At 43.3% G+C, this 23,127-nt stretch overlaps 1 protein-coding gene across 7 annotated transcripts in view; it reads right to left on the bottom strand.

Annotated features, from left to right (window-relative positions):
• The window catches only part of bahcc1b (BAH domain and coiled-coil containing 1b), an 87,331-nt gene that overhangs the window by 7,750 nt on the left and 56,454 nt on the right, over nt 1-23,127 (bottom strand). For 6 of the 7 annotated variants that reach the window (XM_044103616.1, XM_044103615.1, XM_044103611.1 and 3 more), the window contains 14 exons: nt 21,468-21,658; nt 20,797-21,169; nt 19,245-20,105; nt 12,982-13,148; nt 11,092-11,228; nt 10,678-10,782; nt 6,651-6,729; nt 6,333-6,507; nt 6,078-6,239; nt 4,227-4,394; nt 3,821-4,065; nt 801-972; nt 539-656; nt 76-151 (listed from right to left, as the gene is read on the bottom strand). In XM_044103616.1, coding sequence (XP_043959551.1) covers nt 76-151; nt 539-656; nt 801-972; nt 3,821-4,065; nt 4,227-4,394; nt 6,078-6,239; nt 6,333-6,507; nt 6,651-6,729; nt 10,678-10,782; nt 11,092-11,228; nt 12,982-13,148; nt 19,245-20,105; nt 20,797-21,169; nt 21,468-21,658 — 3,029 coding nt within the window. The remainder of the gene's footprint in view (nt 1-75; nt 152-538; nt 657-800; nt 973-3,820; nt 4,066-4,226; nt 4,395-6,077; nt 6,240-6,332; nt 6,508-6,650; nt 6,730-10,677; nt 10,783-11,091; nt 11,229-12,981; nt 13,149-19,244; nt 20,106-20,796; nt 21,170-21,467; nt 21,659-23,127) is intronic. The other variant, XM_044103618.1, reaches the window with a different exon arrangement.

The raw sequence follows: 23,127 nt of genomic DNA, 5'->3' as shown, positions 1-23,127 counted from the left end.
AAAGCTTTCAGGAAGCAAATAAAAAGGCTATTCATAAAACAATTTTTTTTTAAAATGCCATGTTTTCTGACTCACGGCTTCTTGTAGTAGCTGCTCCAGCGAGTAGATCCTTGGCCGATTTCCCCGTTCCCCTTCAATGACGACACTGAATCTGAGAGAAGGAAACTGTAATTATGCAGGAACGTATACCAAACTGTCATTTGAATTTGTAAACGATTTTCAGAGCTTAATCTGCAGCGTGTGTTGTGAAGGCAGGAGTTTTGTGACTTGCAGGCATATAATTATTTTTTCTATTAGCAGATGTGTTGGCATATGCTGCGGCGCTTCCCAGCTTTGAAGTCTTTTAACGTCCTGTCTGTCCCATACTGATCACTCTTTATCCTGCCAGACATTTTTACCTTGGGGATGACTATGTTTTTGTTTGGACTATGCCACCCAAATGGGCTCAGTGTGTCACAAAACTTTGGAAAGAGGCAGTGAAAATCCCTTAAAGATTGAGGGTGTGCTGGTGAACGATGGGAGGAGAACACGCACGTACATGTCGGGCAGGTCTAGAGTTTGAACCGACGCGGCGTACAGCAGCTCGTCCTCCTTGGAGATTAGGATCTTCAGGCCATCCACCAGCATCTCTTTACTCAGCACACAGTTTGGCAGCGCTGCAGACAGGTGATGTGAAAGTTCAGGGATTGATGGTGGCGATAAAAGGAAACAAAAACATTCATCTCAGATTGAGTTGATGAATTATAACGTCTTAAGGCAGGGACTGTAAGTCGGGTACAGAGGCATGCATTTATCCTCACCTGGTATTCTGGAAGGCATGTTGGGGGGCAGATGGGACAGGGACTTCTCCTTCTGCCTGTCGTCCTCCTCATCCTCTCCTTCCCCCTCCGAGAAACTAGTCTCCTCATCCAAGCGGAAACCTTCATCAGCCGTGAAGCTCTGCAGGAGTCTGCTCACTCCATGACCCTTTTCCTGACCGGAGGGGAAACAGGATGTGAACGGTAAATGACCAGTGCAGAGCTTTATCAAGTCCAGAGGACTTCGCACTATAAGTCATTCACCCATTTATGCACACATTCGCACAGTGATGGTGGAAAATATTGTCCAAGGACACAGCAACAGAGGCGGATAGTGAGGGGATCGAACAGGCAACCCATCGATTGCAAGACGAAGTCCTACCATCACATTCGACATCAGTCTGGGAGAAAGCAGGACTTGGCTTCGCTATGTACCAGAGTTTCCTTCAGTGTATTACAAGAGGGTCACCAGGCTTTACTTGCCCACTCCTACCCACCAGTCTAGGGTGGTTTGTTCATTTTATGTGCAGTTTTTCATACAGTAAAGATGGATTAAGCTGGGTTTATAGAGGAAGCATTGAACTGGGTGCCGTTCCTGTATCCGCCCGCTGGCCTTACAAGCTATCTTCAAATTATGATGCCTGCTTGTGCACCTCAGAATATTTATAATTTCAAACATTTCTTAACACAAAAGCATGTTGGTCTGCTGATGGACTGCCCTAGCATCTCTACCACTGAGGTTCTGGGAGAAAACCTGTGTACGCAAATGAGTCAACGGAAAAGGGGCCTTCAGGTGAGCAAACCAAACATGGTCTGTTCCAGTCAGATTTGACTAACGCGGTGAACACATCGGTGAGGTGTAACCGCTGCTGGGACCAACGCCGCCAGTAATATGATGCTTCAATTAGCCCCTAAGCTGTTTTCTTCCCCCTTCATTCTGCGCAGTTCACTTGAAGGTTTGAGGTCACAGTCAGTAATAACTGTTGCCCCTGAACGGACGAGGTTTCAAGCTTATTGCTACATTACATTTCACTTCAGGTGGACACACACACACACACACGCAGGCCCACGCACCAACACGCATGCACACACAGTACACACCAGATCCTACCCATCTCTACACCGGTTTGAGCTGGTCTGTCTAAAGATGACAAATGAGTGATGATGAAAAGCCAGCTCACCCAACAGGTTTCTGCTTGTATTTAGACTTTCCAAAGACCATAATAATCTAAGTGATATGGTGTGGGTGTGCGTATGTGTTGGAGTTTTCCACACCAGGAGATCGTATATTTTAGTGACAGAAGTTTCATCACCTGAGGGCATGAAGGATTATTTCCCGTTAGTACCGCCGAGTGTGTGTGAGTGTAAGCATGCATGGGTGTGTGTGTGCAGAGTTATGGCCAATGATTATCTCCATATTCCTCTGTTTGGTTTGGAGTTATGTGTTTTTGGACATTCCGACATGATGACTCCAAAGGACTGGAACCTCAGGGCATTTCAAATGAAGGTAAATATAGGTGCCTCATCGCTGCTGCTCAGAGAGAATGAAACAGCCTCTTCACACACACCACATTCATAGAAATATTCTAGAATGACTAGAGACACACCAGAAAACTGTCCCATTTCCAGACTGATCTGCCCTGATCAATGACAAGCTGACTGGAAACTCAAATGTCCTGCATTTTTCCAAACAGTAAAAGCACCAGTAAGCATGACTATGCTACCTTAGAAAGTACAAGACTTAAAGTTAGGTATTTTCATTCACTTCAGTATTTAACAATATTGTGCAGTTATACAATTTTTTTGCAAATGTACTCTGAGAGAAAGTGAGGAGCCTATTTTTATCCTTAAGTCACAAAAAACAAAAGTTTAGGGGAACACAGAGATGCAAAAACCTTTTTAAAAGGAAGATGTATTTTCTACAACATATCTACGATTGGGGAGCGAAGTTGCCTTGCAACAAGAAGATTCTGGGTTCAAATCCCAGCCTGGGGCCTTTCTGCATGCAGTTCGCATGTTCTCCCTATGAAGGCATGAGTTCTCTCCAGATACTCTGACTTCCTCTCACAGTCCAAAAACATGATTTAGACTGTGTCTGCATATACTCCGCAGGGAAACAAACTCTTTATAGTCAATGATGGTATCTACATCACTTCTGCCAAAATTTAAGTTGATTCTTTTTTTTGTTTTTTGGCCTGTAGACCGGAGCAAATGTCAATCTACAAAGATCACACCGCACCAATAAGAAACCAAAGGCAGACTATGTTTTAGATAATGGGTGGACATTTTTAGGCTGCAATGGAGCAAGAGAGAGCAAAACTTACAGTAGATAACATGAAGGCTCAAACACTGGCAGTAAAGTTTCTGTTTGAAATTGTTGCATAAAATGGGCCCTACAGCTCAGACATAGGGACCATTATTAATTCAATCAATGATTGCTCAAGACAGAAAGACTAGAAACAATATTTAGAATATTATTGATTATAGTCCTAAAAGCCTTACATGCTTAGGTCTGGAAGAGAAATCAGAATTGGTCAATGCTTTAGAAAAATTGAAGACCGATAATTGTGTGCAAAATCTGGTGCATCTCTAATGAGGACAAATCTATAGAACGAACAAACATTTATTTTTCTCAGTATGTGCTATTGGAGGGAGGTGTCACTGTTAAGCTACATGATTGTCAAACTTCCTGGCCGGGTGTGGTTCACCTCAGTGCCTTTAACTGAGCGCTTTTCAAAAGTCCTTCATGCTTTTCTGCCTCCCGGCGTTTATTTAGATGAACAGAAGGCCAAAGGGAGTAACCTCTCATGACTCACCCCTCTCCTTTCTCTCTTCATGACTCTATGACAGCTGACATTTCAGCTCATACTACCTGTTGTCTTTAATAAGCGTCCACTAATACCGGTTAGACTTCACATTTTAACATTTTTAAATATTAGTTATAAAACTGTGCAGACTTCAACAGATACATATAATTGCATCGGCTCCGTACGTGTTAACATAGCCCCAGTGTAAGGCCTCACCTTCCCTCTTAAGCTCTGTCCTGCAGAGGTTTTCCTCTCGTTGTCTTTGATGAGTCTCTTTGCCTCGGTCAGAGCTCGGTGGTTGCTGTGGCTCTCTCCAAAGTTGCAGCCTATTGATGGCGCACCCCAGCTGGGGAGGGAGGCTTTAATAGCCCCCATGTGGTCCGGATGTCCCCTGTCCAAGTTGCTGAAGTTTGGTCGCCTGGCTGCACTCCTCTGCTGCATGCAGGGGAAGGTTCCCAGGCCTGAGGATGAAGAGGGAATATTAAAGAAGGTGAAGATAAGTTGCAGTTACTTTCAGGTTACAAAGGTGTGATTGTGGGCAATAAACTGAAAGATAGAGTGTGGAGTTACGTTACAGTTTCCACATAACTCCTGCAAATTACGAGTAAATGTAATCTCTCACCAGGAGGTCCAGGCCTTTTGCTCCTGGCTTTCAGGCTTGCTTGGAGCTTAGAGGACTGAGCTGAAAAGGGAAACGTCCCAGCGGAGTTTGCAAGAGCTTCTTTAGAGGATGAGGTAATCTTGATGTCACCCGCTTCGTCTTCGCTGTCGTCACTGCCAACCTCCTCCTCTGTGAAATGTCAGCATCGGAGCCATCAGTCAGAGAACCTCCAGTGACTTTTACGTGAGCATTGCTAACAGCCAGAGCTTCTCTACAACATTTGGGCCTCAGATGTTCTATGTCAAAAGCCAATAAGATTTCATCACCGATGTATTCTGGCTAAATTTTTCCAGTTGAATAAATCACCGGTTTTAAGTGTTTAAACTGACTTGTACCTAAACCATTAAGCAATTTATAGAGAAACTGCAGGACAGCATTAGATCTACCAGAGTGGCTTTTAAGAGGAACTATAAGGTTCCCTTCTGTAGAAACACTTTCGCTCAAAGTACTCTCTCTCTCTCTGTGAGAGGATGTGCGATTTGGAACTATTCTCAGCTTCAGTATGTTCAGGACACCTGCTGTGATTGCTTTAGGAGATTCGAACCTGGAACAGTGCAAACAGTTCCAGCCCTGTGCAGCCCAAACCTGATGTGCATCATTTCCTTCTTTAAATGTTGACACTTGCAGTTAAATTGTAATTTCAATCTGTTGTTGATTCTTTACAGTAAATGCGTTCCAAGGTCAGTTATAAACTCCATAGTAAAGAGCGAGGCATAAAATATTTAGTGAATGAGAAAGAAAAAGTTGCTTTTGTTTTGAAAGTCTTTTCTACCGTACCAGTAAGAGAACAACAGCTGTTAGGCCTAATTCAGTTTGAGAGACATCCATGAAGCTACAGCTAGCATGAACAGATAATTATAAACCATCTACAGGATTTTCACCAGTGATTAACATGAGGTAAAGATAATTCATGAAATCTTGTTCCCAGATCCAGAATCTAAGTCTTAACAGCACAAGTCAAAATGAAGTCTGAAGTCTTTAGTTTTGCAACTTCAGTGTGACTCGAGTACCAGTCTGAGACTAGAGCCAGCATTTCTTGTGTGTACACACAAACAGATTGTTATTGGCAGCTGAGTGTCGCTGACTGGCGGGGATGTGAAGGGGGATTTGTGTTTTGGGTGTCAACACTTCTCAAACACATTTGTCACTTACACAGGATTCTCGTCAACACTTCGCCCTACACCCACACATGTCCCACCTGTCCCTGTTGCCAAGGCCACAGGTGGATTGAATTCTTGAGTTTCCCCAAAGTTTTACCATCTCCCCATCAGCCCTTCCTACAAAAAGGTCCATACCGGGGTGGATTTGATGGTCTCGTCAACTCAAAGCCTCCACTGAAGGCATTTTCACGAGGTTAGAGTTGGGAGGAAGAGACAGAAGGATGGGGGTGTGACATTCTAGATGGGCTCACGTTACGGTGTGAGGATGAGGGCTGGGGGTGGCAGTGCTGCATGCCTGTGGTACATCGTTAACAGTTTTAACAGTGTGACAGACAAGCCAGGCAGTAAGAGGAGCCCCCTGATGATGGCAGACATCTCACTCTCAGATGCCTCGATGAAACACTCACAAACACGCTCTCGCAGTAAAATCTCACGCCGAATGGTCAATGTTCATTAACCCCATCAGCCTGCTTAGCACTGTTTGACTCACATGAGTGACTGCATGTGAACACTGCAAGCTAACAGTAGCATGTGACAGCTCTGGAAAATATGTTTTTCAATTGCCAACTTTGCCTGTAACTTTTGTCTGATCTAGCATTGAATAATTCGTACCAGGACACACTCCTGCTGTCAGACCCGATCGGTAACTCACCACGCTCTGAACTCTCGCTGCAGCTCTTCTCTTCTCTTCCATCGTGCGTGTCCCGTCTGTCCCTGTGATGAGGCCGGTTGGAGTTGATGCCCATTACCACTTTGGGCTTTCGACCTCTCTTCTTCTTCATGGTCTCACCTGGCATCCGGTCTTGTCGATCTGCTGGATCAACAGCAATCAGAGTTTTTGTCATTTTGGAATCCCAGATGCCTAATGGACAACAACTTTGAATGTACGCTCACACCAACTCCTCACCTTTCCCCCCCTGTCGGCTATGGTTCTTGGAAGGGTCTTCCTCGCTGCTGTGCACCCCTCCGGCTGTTGGCGCCTCCTGCTGGGCGGCGGCTTTCTGCTTCATCTGGGTCACCCGCCTGGCCAGCCTGGAGCTCAGAGAACTTGGTCGACCTCTGTGCTTACAACGAGCTTTCATCTGTGAACATTGAGTGGAATGACTAATTATTGACTCATTTATTTGTTGTAATTGAAGCATTCTTGAAAGTCAAAAGAAAATACGCAGCAGGAGATGGTTGTGAGTTTGTGTGTAGACAAACTGTGAACAACAGGATAACTGACCTGTGCAGCATTCAGACTGTTGAAGCTGTGGTTGGACAAGACATTCCTGTTCTTTTGCTCTAGGATATTTAGCCCAGTCCTGGGAAAAAACAAAACATGGCAGAGATGTTCACAAAATGAGAATTTACACTAACCGGGCATAACGTTATGACCACTGATTATGTTTTCATTATCTTTTTATTGTGGTACTTCTTACCGGGTTCAATATATTAGATAGCAAGTGAACATTCTGTCTTCAATGTACATGATCCAGAAGCAAGTAAAATGGGCAATATGAGTTTTTGAGCAAGTTTGATATAGGCCTGGATAATGAATCAATAATATGCATCGTAACACACTTGTAACAGCCGTATTTGTGGTGTCTCTTTAAGTCACTTGATCAAAGTCTAAAGTTCTATATTCACTGAACTCTGATCCAGAACCGCACAGCATTCTGCACAAACACCTGGGAGATGTAGGCACAGAAAAAACGTTAGCTGCTCAACCGCTCTTGTTGAGCTAAGCTAACTCGGTGCCATCAACTCACTCACTCACTCTTTGGTTACCTAGCAACAACCTGTTGGGTAACCTGAGCAGTTTTAAGTCATGCCACCACACCTTGTACCTGCTTAAAAATAAACAGCGGCATGGAGAGACAACCATGGATAAAAGTTTTTTATGTATTTAAAACAAAACAAAATTTAATCAATAATTATTGATATTGACAATTAGAAATATTGACTAAAATGGCAAGCTCATAACGTGATGAGTTTTTCAGCAATATTGTCCAACCATAGTTTGATAAAAACAAAGTGATGTGATGGCCAGATGACTGTGTGGGCGAGGATCTGACGGAAAACTTTGGGCCGTGGTATCTTTGTCAAAGGTTGGACTACAGGACTAGAGTTTACACACAGGTGTAAACTGCCTACGTTTTTACAGCTATACCTGTTAGTGAAAACTGCATTCCCATGTAGATGTAGTTTATTTCAGAAGGATAATGCACCTTGCCACAAAGCTGAAATGGTTTAAGTCTAAGGAGAATAAGATTCAAGGTGTTGACTTGGTCTTCAAATGCTGCAGGTCTCAATCAGACATCCCAGACAAGCAAGTTCAATCCGTCGAAGCTCCACTTTGCCACTTAGAGGATTTGGAGGATCTGCTGTTAACATCTTGGTGCCAGATACTGCAGCACATCTTTAGAGGTCTGGTAGAGTCCATGCCTCTTTGGTTTAGGGGCTTTTTTTCCTCTCGCTAGACGAATGTTTGCCACAGTCCATCCTCTTTAGTCCTTTCCTTCCAGTTTCACTTTTATCTCATGACGGTTCGTTCATTGTCTCTCCGTCCTCCCACTGGTTCTCACTGTCTTAATTTTTTTCATGAGGTGGGATGCAGGGTTTGAGAACCGCCAATGCGGTTTGACGCCAAACGCAGAAATATTCAGCCGTCGTGTGAATACAAAGCTGAATCATCATGTAAAAGGGCAAGGGTTGGTCTGAGAAACGAAGCTGCACTACTGAAGATAGAGACAGAGAGAACAGGAGTGAGGTTTAGTGGGGGAAGGGAAGTGAAAGAGAGAGAGAGAAACAAAGAAAGAGAGAGATAAAGCAGTCTCGGGGGAGTCTGTCCGTTGACCGGAGCTTCAGGGCTCAATCGATAAACACTAACCTCTATCGAACACTACTCCTCCCTGCCTCTCTTTCACTCTGTCCTTCCTTCACTGCCTGCATGGACTCTTACACCACAGGCAGCCAACACACACACACACACACACACACACCCACACTCTGTTAGCAGCTGGTGTCTGAGGCAGGTGAATCCTATATTCCCAAGGAGGGAAGGATTGGCTCGGAGCATCTCCGGTCCCAGGAGAGGCGAGGAAAAAGAGGAGGAGTCTGCAATCTAAAACCACATCGCCGACCCTGCTGCTCACCCCCACAGTTTAAGCTTCAAGGGCCAAAATCGCATCTCAGCCAATAGGTACTGAATGCGCTCTCTATTACATTCCTGCTAAATAATAGAATCGTTTTAAAGTCAACACACTGGTTTCCTTTTTGCAGAAGGTCATTTGCTTTTTCAGTTTGACTGTAATGTGATCCAAATGGGACTGATGTGAGGCCGAGAGCAAGTCGAGCCTCGTTTCACTAAAATAAATCCAACACCTGGATGTCAGAACACGATCTGCAACTTTCTTACTCTAAAAGTAAAAAAATATTTCAGGTTAAATCCAGGAAGGTGTTTGATACCAACTCTACAGAGGTAATCAGTGTGTCGGACATGGCTTGTTTATTGGTGCCCAAATAAAATTTGACATCCTTCATCACAGAGAATTTCTCATGCATATATTTAAAACCAAATGTTTGTGCATTATGTAGCCAGAATTACCAATATTAGAGTTTACAACTAGAAATTCTAATAAAAATCTGTCACTTCACTTGATGCATCTATTGTTAGGACTCTGTTGTTTATAGAGATACAGTTGTGTCTTTCAGAGTTCACAAGATAATAGTGGGTAAGTAGAGGATGAACCTATCAAGTAGAGGCTCCTTCTGTATATCTAATGCTTTGAGAATTCTAGCAGATAAGGGCCCCATGCTGGTGTGATGCGTGACCAATATGTGGTCAGGCCTTGCACACCCCATCATCTGGGGTGTCCAATGTGGGTACAAAATGAGCTAACTGCTAGACAAAGCCAGGGCCATGCTGATTATATGCATCATAATAAAAAGATATGGCATCTGATCAGGACTCCTGGGCATGGCTTTCAAGACACCAGAAGGGGACCCAGACAAATGCCTTGAGACCCTCCAAAGTGAGTGACAGTCATTGGGGAGATGCTGTCTGAGTTACCTGTAACCCTGTGACCCAAGCTCAGATAAGTGGAAGAGTAGGGGAGGATTGACGCATGGAAACAACATTTAGCCCTCTTATGCCCATTTGAATGCCCAGGTTGAGGGTAAAGTCTCTAAACATGGCTCACTGAGTATGCTCTGTCCCAAGAATTGGAGGCTACTTTACATTAGCCTACTAGCTGAAAGCTACTCCATTATTAGCATGCTATGCAAAGAAAAACAACAGTTTTAATTTTGTCTGATCCTCTCCTTATCTCACTTTTTTTAATTGTTGACTTTCGCCCGCAATCTTCATGAGAAGATAAAAGCATAAACACGCGATACATTGCTTGTTAATGACAACATTCGTCGTGTTGCACAGGCACGTAGAAACCAGCTCGGCTAATTAAACAAGTTCCCTGCCTGACTATGTGTGCGGCGATGCCGGCATATTATGACAAAAGGCTTTCATTGTCATTTTCATTAGCGCCTTCTAATCATGGTAACCGTGACAAACCCTGAGTTTCTTTAATCATTTTATCAAGGCGACGGGTGCACTTGCTAACAGAGGTGGGGCACCAAGAGAAAACACATTTATCACAGTGAATGCTGGTGTGTGTGGGTGTGTGTGTGTGTGTGTGTGTGTGTGTGATTTGAGTTTGTGTCTGCTTCAAAGTTAGCATGTTTGAGGTGCTAAAATGTGTGGCGACGTGTTGCTGCAGGTGGGGGAGGTGTTGAGTCATTTATCAATGTAATAACTGTACATCCAGACTTTGTCCAGCTGTATTAGTATATGCAAGTGGTTCACATGGAATCAGGACACAATCAATACAAGTGATAAATATGATTAAAAGTGATTAATGATGATTAATGAAGCCCTCAGCTTCATTACCTTCTCTCATTAAAAATCACAGCCATCTTACAGCTTCCATCACATAACCCACTGTGTGCGTGCACATGTGTGTGTGTGTGTGCGCGTGTGTGTGTGTGTGTGTGTGCGTGCGTGCGCTTGCATGTGTGTGTGCATGCATGAGCTGCTCCTTCCAGGGCCCAATCAAGCAAATCATCAGCTATAGAGCATTTGAATCAATTCAGCTGAAGAAGAACTTCTTGAAAATCAACCGTGCCTTTCACCAAAAACACAAACAGAAATCAGGATGAATGAGCTGGGCTTGCCAATCACGCTGATTATACCGACGCAGCATCAGAGCACTGACCTGAGTCTTTTGGAGCTCTCCACGGCAGCTGGGCCGGGGGTGGACCTGCGCTTGCGGGGGCGGCCGGGCCCCCGGCGAGCGGGGCTACGAGACGTCTCGTCTTTCCTGCAGGGAGAGGAGCAACGGAAAGGAAGAGGAGGATGGAGAGAGAGAAAGAGTGACACAGAGAGAGAGAGAGAGAGAGAGAGGGGTTGAAAATGCAGCAGAAATCAGGCGGTGGGGGCGGGGGCTGGCTGCTTCGGCTGCAGGTCAAAATGCATCCAGTGTGAGAAAGGCAGCAAGTCATGATAAATCAGGAGGGGATGCAGCATGAAAGCACAATTGTGAATGTCGGAATGCCCAATTCAGTAAAGACAAGAAAAGTGTGTGTGCATGCGTGTGTTGGCGTGTGTGTGAGTGTGTTGTTCTGCTCACTGGTGGTCGTGTTTCCTCTGTAGTTTGGCCAGCTCTCTCTGTTTCTCTTTGTAGCGGCGCTGTAGCTCAGCCAGCTGGACACGCATGGCCAGCTCCTCCCCTCCCATCGTCTCCATGGAGCCCTTCACTGGGCACACCTGATACACACACACGCACACGCACCCACACACACACACACACACACACACACACAAAGCAGAGGAATTTATAATGCTGTGGACAATCCTCAGTCCTACAAGCACTGAATATATAACCAGTGAGGTTTTTTTGGCCGGCGTGTTGATGATGCAGGTTTTAGGGCATATTTTAAAATTTTTTTTAACAAATATCTTCTGCTCTCAAATGCAGATTTCTGGAAGACAGGAAAACATATTTCCATCATGATGTCACTTTTTTAAAAAAAAGTTTCAAAGGAGTTCCTTATTTGAAGGCACTTTGATGTGATTCCAGAAGATGCTTCTTTCCGCGTATTAAATAAACCGGTTTTATTATCCAAGTGTTCCGTTATTTAAACTGGAATCTTCTTTCTTTTTTATGGACTGTGATATTTGTGACAAAGAGATGAGCTGTTCAACTTACACGGAAGTTTTGAATATGCAAAACAATCTGGTATAGTGTGCATTTCACTGATAAAAGTGCCTGGATGATAATGTAGTGGTTCTCTGCGTGCCAGAGGCGCCTGAACAATGGAGCAGCTGGAGCCGCTGCTGGGGGAGCAAACTTCTGTTTCTGCTCCAACAGGAACCCCATCACTCCCAGCAGTCCAGAATATGTATATTTTCTTGTTGCAGAATCTGTTATTTCTCACTGTACTAATTTTTGACTAGTTTTGACTAAATATTAATAATAATTGGCTAATTTCAGTTGTTTCAGTCCAACTAGCCACATTAAAAGTGGCTCTGCCTCAGTCTGAATTCGTGGGTCGCTGTTCACAACCAGGGGAACAGAAAATGAGCAGAATCTCAATCAGCTCTTTAAGTGTGGTAACAGTGCTGCATCCCTGCAGGAGGAGCACAGGCCTGTGATTGGCCTGCCAGCAAAATGCAAACAGACGCAGGTAGTCTCTGTAAACTTACTAATTAGCAATAGGATGGCATCACAGAACTCTGCCGATTATTGCATTTTTTTTTTACATTTTTTTTTTTTTTTAATTTACATTATATTAGAAAGAAGCAGCAAAGGCCCCAGCATTGGGAATCGAACCCTGGATGCTGTGGCGCCTGATCAACTTAACAAATTTCTCCATATTAATAGTTCAGTTCGTCCACTTAGTGAGTGTTTCTCTTACATGTATTGCAAATATGTTTCACACAGTGTATACTATGGGATATTTTATTGAGTGTTGGTAAGATTTTTTCATCATGGCCCTTTAAATTTAAGCGGACTGCCATGTTTTGGTATTTTTGCTGATGTACTCCAAGTAGGTGATGGGATATTAATTTATAATTGAACCCTGCTTTTAACCTCTCCACCGGTCTGAACTGGTTCTTGGTCTTTGTGATGCTCTTCATTCACTAATGACTCACCAGTAATCTAAAGCCTTTGCAGAATAACTGCATTCATACTGATAATAGATGTATTCATTTGTTTGAAGAGGGGTGAATAAAAAAATGCACAAAACCGTGTCCATATTTAGTTTTTTTCAAATGGAAGTAAGATTATCACAAAATATGAAAAAACAACAACAACAAAAAAAAACAAAACAAGTGAATCACTTGTTTGGAATAGGCCAATTAGATAAAATCCTAACTAGACAAAGAGGAAATGGCACACATCCGTGCTCTGTTTGTCAAAAACAAGGCCCGTTTCTATTGTTCAACTCAGCAGCAACCCACAATTTAGTATGAATGATTCATTATTCTGAAAACAGACGTTCTCTGAAGGCCTCACCGGCTCGTGCCGAGGCGTCCAGCTGCACTTCCTGCGCAGGTTTAGCCTCTTCCTGATTGGACACTGCCGGTCGGACTCCGCGTCCACGGTGCCGCCGCCCATCTCCAGAGCCCGGGCCGCCGCCAGCGTCGCCAGACTGTGAAGGTCAAAGGTCAGCGTCCCCTCACCTGTGCGAGGGATGGACGGTTTCAGTTCATATACGAGCGCCTCGTTGGAAAACATGGTGAGCGCTCAGCGGATTTATTTTCTTAGAGCGGTGAAACTGCGCCCTGAAAAGTGGTGATATTTATGATATTAGCTGTGTAGTTTATTTGATGTATACTTGTGTTCCTGCCTAATCGTACACACAAACACAGGCGCGCGCACATCTAGAGGGAAGTAATGGTGGAGTTGAGATGGGGGAGGAGGAGGGGCGGATGGGGCTCTCTACATCTGTCACTGTCATTAACTCTGTCATTGTCACCGCGGCAGCAGATAAAACAGAATATTCATGAGGAGGTTCACATACACAAACCTGTGCAAACACAACACACTCATTCGGAACACACACAGTTTTCGCTGAGCTCCGCAGACACGAAGCTGCACGAGCGTATGTATGTATGTGTGGGAGAAATGGAGAGAAGGAGAGCAGCGGGTGGCGGGAGCAAGAAGAGGAGGAGGAAGGAGGAAGGACTGCAGCGCGGTGAGAAAAAAGCAGGGAGGGGGTGAGGACTGAAGGGGAGGAGAAGCAATAAGAGGCAAAGTGTTTATTGAGCTATCTATTTATTCTCCTACATCTTCTCATTATGGACATGGACAGAATCCAATTTTCCCTCCGAGGAGAAAGACGAGGAGAGGAGAGAGGTTCCGCTGGATCACTCGCAGGCTGCGCGCGCGGGAACAGCAAGACCTGCCCAGCTGACACATGACATTATTAAAACCTGAGCGCGCGCGCGTAACATAGCGGGATACGATGGCGAGGGGGAAGGCGGGAAACAAGAGGAGCGCGAGGAGGGCAGGAAGGATGAGAGGTCAGAGAAGATGAGAGGGAGCGCGGACGGGTGAGCTCAGGACGGCGGACAGAGAGGGGCGGGAAGGCGCTGCCGGCCGTGTCCCGACCCGGCTGGCAGAGGTCTATGTCGTCTCGTGTGTCAAGCTCCACAGAGCCAATGGCACACTCCGGTTACCCTGACAGGATGACATCACCGCTGACATCACCACGCCTGGTGTAGTATTATGGAGGATGGCCGCAATCAATACTTTCCTTCCACTCACCCACACACGCACGCGCACCCCCCCTCCCACACACACAGTAATAACACCATGGCGTGTCAAGTTGAAGCTGTAATAGGAGGCAGGTCGGGGGATTTGACATGAAAAAAACAGCAAATGTTGTGAGTGTGGGTGAGCATGGGTGACTGGAGTTTACTCTGGCTGTATGGACTAATGCACTTCCCCCACCTGTTGCTGCGCACTGCTTGGTTAGCTGCCTGAAAAAAAAGTGTCTACTCAGAAATTCACTGGATTTTATTCAAATAGAATAGAAATTCCTTTTTTGTCCCACATTGGGGAAATTATTCTGCTGCAACGTGACAGGCAATCAAAGCAAGTATGCTCACACAAAGATAGAGTATAAAATATAGAAAAACACAGTAAAGAATAAAATAATGAAAAGCAAGGGGCAAAATTTCAACATGAATCCGATGCAATTATTTTTAAAAATCCGGTTCAAAGGGTTGTGGAACTGCGTAGGTTAATTTAAAAATCTTCAAAATGTGTGTGTCTTCTTGGGCATAACAAAACAACAGACTAATTATGACAAGTAACAATAAAACTTTGTATCAAATAACATGCGCAGATACCACCAGAAATGTTATTTAGAAAGGAGCAAAAGCTGCAAATATCAGTGAGTTGTTTGGAGGAGAGATCTTTATAAAAGTAACAGCTGGGAGGTCGGATCAGTAGCTGTGTTTCCATTACAATTATGCACAAATCTTTGTTGATATTCTGCTAATGTAAAAACAAAAAAATAAAACACCATTTCACAATTGCAGTGTTTCTAACAAAAAACAAATGCAATTAAAATCACATGTGAATAAGACTTCCTGTCTTCTTCTTTGTTGTTTCTGCCAGTAGTAGCATCCAGTTGTTCATCACGTGACTCGTGATGTGAGTCACTTTTCTTGATACAGCCAATAAACCACCTCATTCTATCACTGCAACTTTACACCGAAATATGAAAGTTTTTTCTAGACATGTATTTTCATTAAGCAAATTTACTTTCGAAATATCAAATTGTACAATTTTAAAGTTAATGGAAACGCAGCTTGTGAAGGATCTGCTGTTTAGTAACAACATCATGCATGGAATTAAAACTATTAAAACTGCAGCTGGCATGCTACAAGCAGCATATCCACCAGGTGTTGACTAATTACCAGTATTACAGTAGGCCTATACCAATGAAATAAAGAAAAAAATGACGATCCTCCTGTTCCTACTGTTTAAAGTGCTCTTAAGGAGTTGTGGGAGAAAATGCAGTAGTGACGATATTTTTCTCTGACTTTACAAAGCATAAAGCATCGCAAGCTGGCTGGTCACTTACAAAAAAAAAAATCTTTGAAAAATGTTCTCACTAAGTTTTCTGGCAATTAGTAAACATAAATCATTTTGGTAATTCTAGCTAACCTAAAAGGAGAGCTTTTGGTCTGATTTCATGTCAGTAAAAATGTGAATGTGTCTTTTTAACTGATGTTGTGTTGCCAACATTTGTGCTGCTAGTAGCATAAAAGCTGCAGACTGTCCCCACCAGCGAGTATCAGCTTGTGTGTTTTTCCATAAAGAACAGAACACAAAGGTCTAATATTTTGAGCTATTAGCGCAGTGAGTCACCGAATTTAGAGGGTGATAATTATAGTCGTAAAAAAAACTAAGCAGGAGCACTGAAAAACAGAGAATGGAACTTTAAAAAAATGTGCTTCATTTGTTACATGTAATCAGATTTACTTCGTCAGACCTAATTTATTTTCGTTTGCTTAGCAAGACAACTTAATAAACTTAATAGATTTACTTAGATAACCTTAATTTGGTTACTTGTAACAAATTAACTCAATTTTTTAAAAGTTGGATAGCCTGTTTTCCTTTTTCAGTGAGTGGGAGTAAAAATAGTTTTTTTTTTTGTTGTTTTTTTTTTCATTTGAAATAAAAGCAATTAGATTGTGTTATTAAGTTTTAAAGTTTTGCTTCAGTACCATGTAACCGTGTCACTGTTCAGGAAGCTTTGTTCAAATGTACTTTTTACATGAAAGAAAATTAGGAAAGTGTGACACTTGAGACTTTTAAAGCTTAACTCTAGGTGTGTTGATTCTTTCAAACGGTTTGCTGAATTGTTGATCCGTAGTTTGGGATCTTTGGTAAAAAGCTGAAATATCCATCATAACCTCGTCTGTCTGGGATCGATTTCCTCTCCCAGTCGCGTCCAAAGCGACACGAGCCCCATCAGCTGTATTAATAACACTCTCAGCAATGAGAGCAGAGCTGCTTTTTAAGTAAAACTTGCTGGGATCTGGGGTTTTCCACGCCCCGGATGGGACTGACTTATTGATTTCACACCTATTACACATGCTAAGCACGCGCGCGCACATGTAAACAAATGCACACTCACACAGCCTGTATCTCTCTTTGCAGCAGCTGAGCGACTTATGATTTTTACACTTATTAATACCGTCAACAAGGCTTGCAGAGGCAGGATTTACACACAAGATTACATTGGTTTTATAAAAAAAAAAAAAGAAGACGCGAGTGAGAGGGAAAAAATAACAAAGCAGGAGGAGGAGAGGAAGGAGGAGGCAGTCTGGTTGAGAGACACAGGGACTCTGACGGAGGAGAGCAGGGATTCATCTGGGATTACTTAACAGCTTAGCCACATACACCGGTGTGTGCACGGCATGCATACAACACACACACATGCACAGATGCTGGCATAAATAAAAACACTTTCTCTCAGAGGGACGAGAGGAAAATAGGAGCGCTTACAGGAGAAGTGTTTTAAAGGAAAGGGTCTAATTAGCAAAGCAAGACGACAGAGCCTGAGGGACACATTGGGCTGAGAGTCTGTGCATGTGTCCTGGATCGTGTCTGAAGCTTAGCTTGTTTGTTCATCTCTGTGTTCCCTTTAAACACACACGCCCACACACACCACTCAACACACACACTTACTCCCCAGGGGGGGAAATGTGGCTCTATGGGAAGCAGCTGAGAGTGGGAGCGAAAAGGAAGGAAACAGGACAGTTAGAGGAACATTTTTGAGGGTTTGTGTGACATTATACACATCTGGATTTCACACATGTGTGTTTCACACGTCTCCCAGTCCACCTTTTGTTTTGGGTTTGCTGCAAGTTGGAATGTTTGTTTAGGCAGAAAAAAAAAGTTATTTTTCTTCTTCCTTGATCTAATTTTCTGGCCTCAAAGAGCTAATTTGGAACCAAGTAATGTCTGCAGGTTATTAACAGTAACAGTTCATTAATCTGAAGCACTCATATTGATGTTGTATCCTTTAGCTGATTTTAGCTATTTAAAACAAGTCAAAGTGTAAATGTTCACGCTCAGATTGGCAGGTATGCAGTCAGTGTTTGGGTTGTTTCTGTCGTCTCAGCTAAACAATATTAGTGTTGCTACACAAAAGCACATGTTCTAAGGCCGCCGTCCGTATCAAGCCACTAGATTAGTAACAACTTTTTACAATTTATAGTTTATAGCTTGTCAATCCACTCTAAGTCCGCCAACAGGGAAGGAAACCGTTGGATTTTGTCCAGTGGCATTAAAGATGGTACACGCTGTTCCTTTTTAAGTCTCACTCTTATTTGGAGATTATCACGAGTAGCATCTGATCAAGGATGGATTGCTACAGCTAGCAACACATGTAATTTGGTCTAGTAATAGAGTTACTGATGAAGCTGATGAAATAGCGGCATTCTGACAACAGCCTGTGAAGCCTCCATCATCGTGTTCCTGCGGTCCTAATGAGATGCCAGAGACAGCATAGAGTGATTTGTTGTGGAACGGTGTTGGTCACCCCTGCATTTCGTCCTTCCTTTCCTCCTAAGCTAGTTATCAATCTATTAGCAGCTGCAGACAGCAGGCCAGCTATTCAAGTAGACAGCCTGACCAATTAACCAGCTTATATAAGGTTGTCATACTTCTAGACAGTCCCTGTAGTCTTTCGCGTTTCAGCAATCACAGAAATTTATGCAAAATCAACAAACCTCTCTCATTTTTTTCCCACTAATTTTCTGTAAAAATGTAAAAAAATACATTTGGTTTAATTGACTTCTAACCCTCAGTTATAGGTGTCAGTATTTCTTACTACACTTCTGCCTCACCCTTATAAAGTGTCAAGTTTTTATCTTTGATCAATATGGCAAGTAACAAAAATTTTAGGTTTTTAACAATAAAAATGTTTGTCAAATCTGTGTTATTGTTATTTTTTTCTTTTTAATTTTATGTGCATTTTTAAAAGGAACTTATTGAGGGGGAAAAAAGTAGTAAAATTTCTTGCAAATATTGCTGAAGTAACAATATAAAATCTGATTTTAACTGCAGAAAAAAATTCACAAAAACATTCAGAAAATCTTGGAGGGACTTTCCTGAGATATTCCATAATGAGCAGACCGGGAAGATGATCCAAGTGCTTGGCCTTTACACAATTCCCTATGGTCTGAGTGGGAGTCCGTGCAACATCTGAGCTATTTAGAGAAATAAATTCTAAGGTGTTACTGAAATAAGCAAAAACTGTAGTTTGTGAGTTCTAGGTGGTTAGATATTATGGTGGATAAGTTATACAATAATATGACATCACTTCTTTAAATTAGTGTAGCTACATCATAGTTTACCTTCTCTGACATTTTCAACGGAACCTAAACCTTTCAAAAAAACCATCTGGTGATTTTGCACCTTTATTGCAAAATGAACAGCCTCAACATTTCATTGACTCCCATTCAAACCTACATTCCCCCAAAGGACTGGTGGGAGAACCAAATTACATCATCACATAGGTGATATCTTATGTTTATATGTCTATCATTACAATCTGTATGCCTATGAATAAACTTCCCAAAGCTAAAACAAAGGTCCCCATAGGACTAAATGTTAGGCTCTCACCACTCTCATGATCTCTTCACCTCAGTAAAGACACACATAGAAATGACATCTGTCTGTTAGTAATAATTTTAAGGTCTCAAATATGAAGTGAAAACAGTTTAAGAATGGTAGTTAAAAGTTCTTCTCACCTTCTTCCTCCTTCTCTTTGAACTCCCTGCTCCTTCGCTTGATCTCCAGCTCAGCTAGTTCCCCCAGTATTTCCATACCATGGTGAGAAGAAGGAGACGGGGTCTGAGCAACTGGTTCCGGCGGGTACAAGGCATCTCTGGTGGCACACAGAGCCGCCGCAATCAAGAGCTCCAAGCTCCACATGTAAGCCCCTTCCAACTGGGCTGCTGTTGTCATAGTGGAAGAGGGGAGCGGGTCAGCAGAGGGGGAAACAACAGAATATTCTACCAATTCCTCATCTGGACTTTTCCCACTCCCATCTTCTTCCTCTTCCTTATCCTCAACCACCTCTACATTCTCTTCATCGTTGTACTGATCCTGCTCCGGCTCCCCGTTCGCAGGCTCTACAGGCACAGAGACAGTACATTCAGCTGGTCCAGGCTCTGTTCTCTCATTCTCCCCCATGTCATCCTCTTTGATGAACTCCCAATCATCTCTCTGCTCTTTGGACATTTGAGGCTCCGCAAGGCCACCCAAAGGAACATCCACTTTCAGGGTTTTGCCTGCTAGGCAGAATGATTCGGAAACTGGAGCTTGGAAAGGGCATGACGGTGATCCAGAAAGAGCGGTCTGGAGTTCAGAGATAGAGCATCCTTTTGATTCATTCTCAGACTCCACCGCCTTGCAATCTGTATTCTCTTCTTCCCTTGCTCGTTCTTCGGTGAGAGGCTGGATGGTGCATTGTTTAGAGAAAGACTTGGTTTCAGACCCTGTTGGCTGTTCTTCCAACAAAGGTTGCTCTGCCGCTCGGGCTTCAGGAGGCGAAGGCCTGGCCTTGTAACCCATGGAAACTGGAGAGAAGCTATATACAGGTGGCAAGTCTGGTGGAAACATAAAGTGAGAGCAAAAGTCAAAGTTTGACATAAAACTAAAAGTGGTTCTACATGTCAGAAGTAGACTCTGGACTAGCTTAACTTCATTGGCATTCTGTTCAGGCAGACAAGATGAAGCATGTGATTACAGTTGACATAGTACATTAACATCGAGGTGCAGAAAACACTGAGTGTGTTGGTGTATATTAAATATACAGAATGCATGTGTGTGTGTAGAAGTGTGAGTTTATAGATCTACGTTGGATATTGATGACACCCTGCTGTTTTCCTATGATTGCTGCGGCAGCCCTGTCACCTCGCTCTCATTTTATTGATGATATCCCTCCACCCCCTGACAACACAGCCAGATGAATGTGTATCCTTCCACCTGTACTTTTCCAAGGACCCCTGAAGGATAAGAAGGCTTTGTCTGAAGATACCGCTGACCTTCCTCTTGTGACACACATGTGCGCCTGGCAGGTTGCACTCATGCAACACAAAGACTGTCCATATGCTTTCTTTGACCTTACTGGCTGGACTTCCTACTGTCTCTCTTTAGCTTTCACAAATACACTCAAGGACATTTGAAGCAAAGGCCCTGCTTCAAACATTTTTTGCAAAACCAAAAGAAAACTACATTTTAAAGATATACAACATATTTTAGCAACCCTGCCTGTTTTTTCTATCTCTTTTAACACACCTGGCTCTAAGGACTGGGGATAGTCCTGAGGTGGTTGCCCTTCTCCTCTGTCGCTGACTCTCTCCAGTGCTTTGGAAAGGTGTGAAGGGGCAGGGCTGAGGGCCGGAGATCGTGGCGCTGCCGCCGCTGGGCTTGGGGTCGGAGTCAAGGGATTTGGCGGGTGTGTCAAACGCGATGATGGCGAGTGGTAGCAGGGTGACTGTCGGCTGCTTGGACACAGCCCCGGAGACGGTGTGGAGGTCTTAGGTAGAGGAGGGGTGTGAGAGAAGGGTTTTGCTGCATGGGTGAAGGCAGAGGATGAAGAAGAAGATGGAGTTCTGGAAGTCGGAGATCCATTCGGCGAGTCGTCTATTGTGATTGTATCATGTTTTCTCTTTAAAGAGAAGGAAATGAAAAAGATCGGTGTTGCAAGAATTCTTGGTAACATGCAAATTCAAGTTTATTCTAGTTAGTTCAAGGATTACTTTTTGCAAAAGGATCTGGTTGCAATACTAAGCAATAACATCACCATTATATGCTTTCCTTACATTATGCAGCCCTACATTCTTCACTATCAACAAATATTTTACTGTGTTCCACTCCTAACTCCCCGAAAAAGGAAGTTGCCTCCGTGGATCAGCTTACAACATTCCGACTTGTTCTGAATCTCATTACTTGAAGGCCAATCTTACTTGTCCTAAGGGGAGTCGCTGCATGTGTTCCATAGCTCGCTGCTGTTGCTGGTGGTGCTGATGCTGCAGGGCGTACAGCTCCTGCTGCTGTAGGAACGAGGTGCGCGAGTAGACTGGGTGGGGCTGCAGGTGAGGGGGAGCTCCTCTGGCTCCGTACATCGAAGGCCAGAGACCTGACTGCTCCAGAACATCTAGAGGAAGAACCAAAGGAGAAGATGGGACTTTACTGAGACCTTTGCTGAGATAGATTGAGATTGTTAACAAACTTAGGTTACTTAGAACTACATATAGGCAGCAATATTTTCCAATGAATTTCTCAGCTCGCAAGATGAGTTGATAAGTTATAACATTTTTATAAAATGAGAAATTAGGTCTGGTGGGGAAAAAAATAGTTATCCCCATATTTTGTTGTCATAAATAGAGCCAAAATTTCAATTACAATTACCAATCTGTAATCGACATGGAATAATTGGGTCCAGGTTTGGTTAACATTATGTTTTGCTTAATCTAATCCAGTTCTAAATACTAAAAAGCCTGGAAAATACTTATTTTTGTGTATTCATAAATAGGATAGAGGTTTCATGATTTTGACAGTGTGTGAAAATATAAAAATTAAGTCCAGACGCATGTTGGGTAGCCAACTGCAATAATGTTCTTGTCCATCAACAATGTTTGTTTCATCTACGGATAATCCTAAAACAGCCTTTATTATCCCACTCCATTAACACTACAGGCCAACATTTCTTCTGGTCTCTAACATAGACACTGAAATACAAACTTAAAAAAAAACACGGCTTTATATTTTGGGCTCATATTATCTTACTCTTACTTCACTAGCTAAAGCTACATGCTGACAGCCAGTAGATAGTGCTTCATTTTAACAAGAACATTTTTGAGGTTTTAATATTGTGTGATCTTGTCACGCCCCCTAATTTCACCCCGATTTTCTTTTTCTGAGGATACGGTACTTTTCGCCGGGAAACCTGCAGGCTTTCACCCAAAGACACACAAACACGCATGCACGCACACACACGCATCCCCTCCTTGGCTGGCTTGTCACTGGGAACCTTTGTTCTGTGAGATTAGCCTGAGTGGGCTAATGTTTCCCAGGGGAAGGGTTCAGTGGATGCACTTCCCCTCTCTGCAGGAACTCTCACAGAGCGAGTCAAGGGAGGCGGGAGATAATTAAATTTCACAGCCTGTTTGCAAAGCATCATCCACACACACACACACACACATACGCACACCCACCCGCACACACACACACCCACATACACACACACACACACACACACACACACACGCACACGCACACACACACACACACTATACGTGTGTGTGTGTGTGATAGAAACACAATCCTTGTGTTTCTATCTTCACAAGGATTTTACATGGATTTCCATCCATTTTTTATTCATTTCTATGCCCTAACTGTAAATGTAACTCTGTCCTTACTCATCACCAGTAAATGCCCAACCCTAAACCAAACCTAAACTCAATTCACATCTTAGTCCTAAACGTAACTCCTGAACTCAAAACTGCCCAGGCTTTTGGCTCAAAAAGGAGCAGTGGGTCCTCATAAAATTGTATTTGTTGAGAAAATAGAATTTACAAGGTGACAAATGCTAAAACACACACACTCACCCCCCCACACACACAC

This window comes from Gambusia affinis, linkage group LG20, assembly GCF_019740435.1.
Source record: "Gambusia affinis linkage group LG20, SWU_Gaff_1.0, whole genome shotgun sequence".
Classification (NCBI taxonomy): domain Eukaryota; kingdom Metazoa; phylum Chordata; class Actinopteri; order Cyprinodontiformes; family Poeciliidae; genus Gambusia; species Gambusia affinis.
This window is presented reverse-complemented; position numbering and strand designations above follow the sequence as displayed.